The 4,456-nt window shown below is 42.1% G+C and overlaps 1 protein-coding gene across 1 annotated transcript in view; it reads right to left on the bottom strand.

Annotated features, from left to right (window-relative positions):
• The window catches only part of DNER (delta/notch like EGF repeat containing), a 234,775-nt gene extending 230,721 nt beyond the window's left edge, over positions 1 to 4,054 (bottom strand). The window contains exons 1-2 of the mRNA XM_006141980.1: positions 4,007 to 4,054; positions 2,550 to 2,861 (exon numbers count right to left, since the gene is read on the bottom strand). Coding sequence (XP_006142042.1) covers positions 2,550 to 2,861; positions 4,007 to 4,054 — 360 coding nt within the window. The remainder of the gene's footprint in view (positions 1 to 2,549; positions 2,862 to 4,006) is intronic.
• Positions 4,055 to 4,456: the final 402 nt, after the last annotated feature.

The raw sequence follows: 4,456 nt of genomic DNA, 5'->3' as shown, positions 1-4,456 counted from the left end.
GAATGAGCCTTAATGACCAGGCGAGCCAGCCTTCCAACTCATGAAGGGCAAGAGGTATCCGGTCTGAAGGGCCCTCCTCTCTGCTGAAGGGTCTCAGGTGCACACGCTGAGGCCGTGGAGCTGAGAAATAGCCCTTCCTTATTCTTATGGACCACACTTTCATTTTTAGTTGATGTGTTCCCCGAAGTGCATATTATACTGATGTGTATTAAAAAGAATTCAATTATGGCTGGAGGGAATATGTCTTCTTATCAGAGAATGATGGCAACCCTTGAGATGTGCCCAAGGAGGCTCTTCTGACTTTTATTTATTTATTCCTCCTACTGTGTTGACTGTCTTCACCCACAACAATGAAAATGAAGAGGTATTCAAAGTATCTACCACCATGAAATTAACTGAGAGCACTACAGAGTCTCCGCAATTTCATCCCACATCCAACACTTTGCACTTGTTTTCCAAAATGCCCTGAGGTCTTTGCTATGGCTAAAGCCCCTCCAACAGATAACCAACTTGTTATCAATAAGGTGAGTCTAACTTGTTAAATTGGTGTACCCCATGGCTGTAATATAAGGATCAGTCATCTAAGGCTCCAAATAACTTTCTGTTACCAACGCATCCTCACTTCACGAAAAGGAGAAGCCTAAACACAGCACATGTCTTCCGCCGGCACTGTGAACTTCCTGAACAGCCTCAGAAATAACAGTACAGGAGGAAAATAAGCCATTTCTTCCTGACACTTACCAGCTGTAGGAGAGTGTGACTTTAAACAAATAGATCGAAAGGCTGGTAGCAGAGAAAGTTTCTTTAAAGGACACTTCCTTGATAAACTTGGAATCAAAACTAGTTCACATTCAAGAAGTGAGTCACTGAGCAAAGAGGGATTAAAATCATAGCTTCAGAGCATTTATTAAAAGCCTGAAATCAGAACAAGTTCGCAGTTTTTTAGCTAGTTTAGAAACACTGCCTGAAGTCTGAATGTGGCCTTCATAAACTGCATGACAATGAAAAAAAAAGTGGGTCAACTGGGTAGAATTACCCAAGAAAATCCAAGAAATGTTGCCTACCTCTTACATAACAACAAGAGAAATTTCTGGACATACTCCTTGACTCTAAGACGTTACACAAAGATCTGTGTGTTTTCTTGTTTAAGCTTATGACCACAAGTTTATATGGATGTCATATGAATAAAGTATAAGATGGGAAATGGAATTACACTCTAACAGTGTAACCTTAAACCCTAATTTGAATTTGTCGCCCAACTCTTCTAAATAGCAAATTTATATTTCATGTCAACTTGTAGGGGTCTACTAAAACATCCTCAGAATGAGACTTTTGAAGAGACTGGATATCTAGCAATCAAATCCAGATGAGACAGATTTCAACAATTTTCCACTGTCAAAATGAACATAATATGAAAATTTTATTCTCAAATGCATTCTCAATTATTTTTTTAAAAAATCAATATTAGCTTCTTTTTTCTAAGTTTCACTAAAATTTGCTAGCTATCAAAAACAGAAACTAAACAATGACAACACAATTGTTGCATGTAATACTCTGCTATAGTCTACATGTTTGCGTTCCCCCAAATTCATATGTTGAAATACTAACTCTCAAGATGAGGATTAGATAAGGCCTTTAGACAGTGATTACTGCCCACACAAAGAGGCCCTTCTGGGGCCAGCAGGTGGCAGAACAGTTAAAGCACTGGACTCCTACATACCACGGATTGAGTCTTGGACCCAGAAGCTTGAAAATCATGCCAGGTGCACACGCAGGTGCGTGCATGTCCAAAACCCCAGGAAGAAAATGGAGAAGGGATTGTGGTCTGTGGCCATTCCCCTGGGGGTTATTTCTCACTTTTCCTCTCACTGTCTCTATCTCTCCAAGCTCACCCACAAGGGAAAAAAAAAAAAAAAAAAAAAAAAAAAAAAATACAATAAAACAAAATAAAACAAAGAAGCCCTTCCACCACCAGAGCTCTGGCACTCTTGCACAGGGAAAAGGTGCCATATGGGAAGAGGCAGGCCCTCATCAGACACCAAACCTGCCTTGTTCTTGGACTTCCCTACCCCGGGACTGAGAGGAATGAATGTTTGTTGTTTATAAGCCACCCAGTGTGTGATGTTTTTGTTATAGCAGCCTGAACAGACTAAGACATGCTCCTGGAAGTAAAATTAGGTCAACTACACAGGGCCCCATGATACATTCCTTTATATGACTCTAAGTTGGTCTGCCTACCCAAAACCTAAGATTCCCTTACAGGAATGTATGCAGTATCATGCCAGAAAACAATTTCATTTGTCTTCTTTTCTCATTTTCCTTTTTTTATGTCCACCAAACCATTGTACACACCAAGTGCCGACAGGAGTGAGGTTAGGTACATTGTTTGGCTCAATGGTTGACTTAAAGGTCTTCCATTTCTATTGCTGATATTAGAACCATTCACATTTTTTAACATTTCTGGTTTCTTACATATATATATATATATATATATATATATATATATATATATACACATACATATATAATAAATAATAAAACATTCTCACCTCCACTTGGTCCCATTTCATTTCTACAACTTTCTGTCCTGTTTTTGGCTGCCAGGTTGGCAGTGTCACCGTTGCCTGAGAGCGGGGTAGGATTATGTCAGGTTCCTGGGTAGCAGGGACGGGCTGAAGCTGTCTGGGTGCCATGGACTCCGTCCAGCCAGAGGCTGGGAGACTGGGCAGTGCCTGTTCACAGTTGGGACCTTCATAACCTTCATTGCAAATGCAGAGGTAGCCATTGCTGCTGCTGCTGCTGCTGCTGCTGCTGCAGTTGCCATGGTGACAAGGGTTGCTGGCACAAGGATCTGCAACAAGCTGAAACGAGACCATAAATGGGTCAATTATTCCCTCATAAGACAAGTGGTGCTATCGTGGGAAATTAGCTCTGTGTCTCGGAGCTACAGCTCCGCTGTGGCTCGGATCTACAGCTCGAAGAGGAATGCCGTTCCTGTGGAACACACGCCCTTACCTACCTGTGCTGTTGGGGCGCAGTGGGTATGCTTCCCAAGGGCACCCCAGTATTAGCCTACCACAGAGAACAGGCATCCCACAAGGAAATACATAGTGAAGAACAGCCTCCCAGAACCCAAAAACCCAAGTGGCATCAATTTCAGGAACATGGTATTGAGAGGAATTTTCTGAGGCCAAAATAGTTAAAATGGACGCTCATTACAAAGACACCAACTTTGACATTTTTAGCTGTCAGTCGTGACAAATGATAGTAGGAATCTAAATTGGAAACTCCTATTTCACAACCTGGACCTTGCAAGATTTCCTCAAGAGAAAGAGCTGCCCATTTTGTCTGCCCTACACACGTGCATACCTGTGTCTTCCACAGGGCTCAGTTTGCATGACAATTGCTAGCTGGAAGGGAATGTGGAGAGGACTTACATTAAGCAGAATTTTATTGATATTTTCGTCTCATTTTGGAAGGTGATTATAGAGATGTGACCCACTGGGTATGGAAGGTAAAAATTCAGTCATGTGTCTTTAAAATGCATTCATGTGCTGAAGAGTATGTTCCTGTCAGTTTTTTGCTGCTGACCTCGGCATGGCCATTTGCTGGTGTGTGGAGACACATTACAAAGCAATGTGGAAAGATTGCCTGCTCCTCTTAAGACAGCACAAGGGTTCAAGTGTGTTCTCAGTGCTTATTCAATCACAATGTGTTTCTGTGATAAAAGAAAATTAGATCTCCTCCGATATACCTCCTGGTTTCTCAGAACTGATTGCAAAATAAGATTCTGTACAGAATAGACAATAGAGAAATGGGACCCTCCATTCTCTTGTTGAAAGGAGTTCACACACATAAACACACATGGATAGAATTCCTCGCAGTGAAACAGCCACTCATTCTGCTAATTATCCTCGTCAAACCATTTCCAACTAACTCCTTAAGGAATATTAAGGGATTTGGGGTTGACATCAAAGGAAGCCCCAAAATACCACATGAATTCTACGCTGTCACTGGCAGTTCTTCCTTTATAAAATTTCAGATCAGAGTCCATGGATTAGAATCTGAACAGAATATTTAAACACTCAATGATTTAAAACATTCACAGTCTACCAAGTCAAAGTAAAACCTTTCCATAGAAGACAAAGCACTGCCCTTGACTCTTGGGACTTCTGAAGTCGCCTCCTGCCAGGAGCCTCCCTCCTCTCCTGCACCCTCACCTCCTCCCCTCCTCTCTGCCCCTGGTCTAAACCAAGTTCATTCCCTCTCAGGGTCTTTGCCCCTGCTGGGCCCTCTGCCTGGAATGTTCTTCTCCCAGACGGGGCATGTCCCTCTGCTGCATGTCATCCAATCCTCTCCATGAGTGTCAGCTCCTGAGAGAAGTCTGCCCTCACTATGAAGTCGAAAATAATCCTTTTTTTTCCCTTCCTACAAAATTGTGAGCTCCATAAATGTT

Source organism: Tupaia chinensis, unplaced genomic scaffold (assembly GCF_000334495.1).
Source record: "Tupaia chinensis unplaced genomic scaffold, TupChi_1.0 Scaffold000066_1, whole genome shotgun sequence".
NCBI lineage: Eukaryota > Metazoa > Chordata > Mammalia > Scandentia > Tupaiidae > Tupaia > Tupaia belangeri.
The sequence above is the reverse complement of the archived record's forward strand: the minus strand, read 5'-3'. Positions and strand labels throughout refer to the sequence as shown.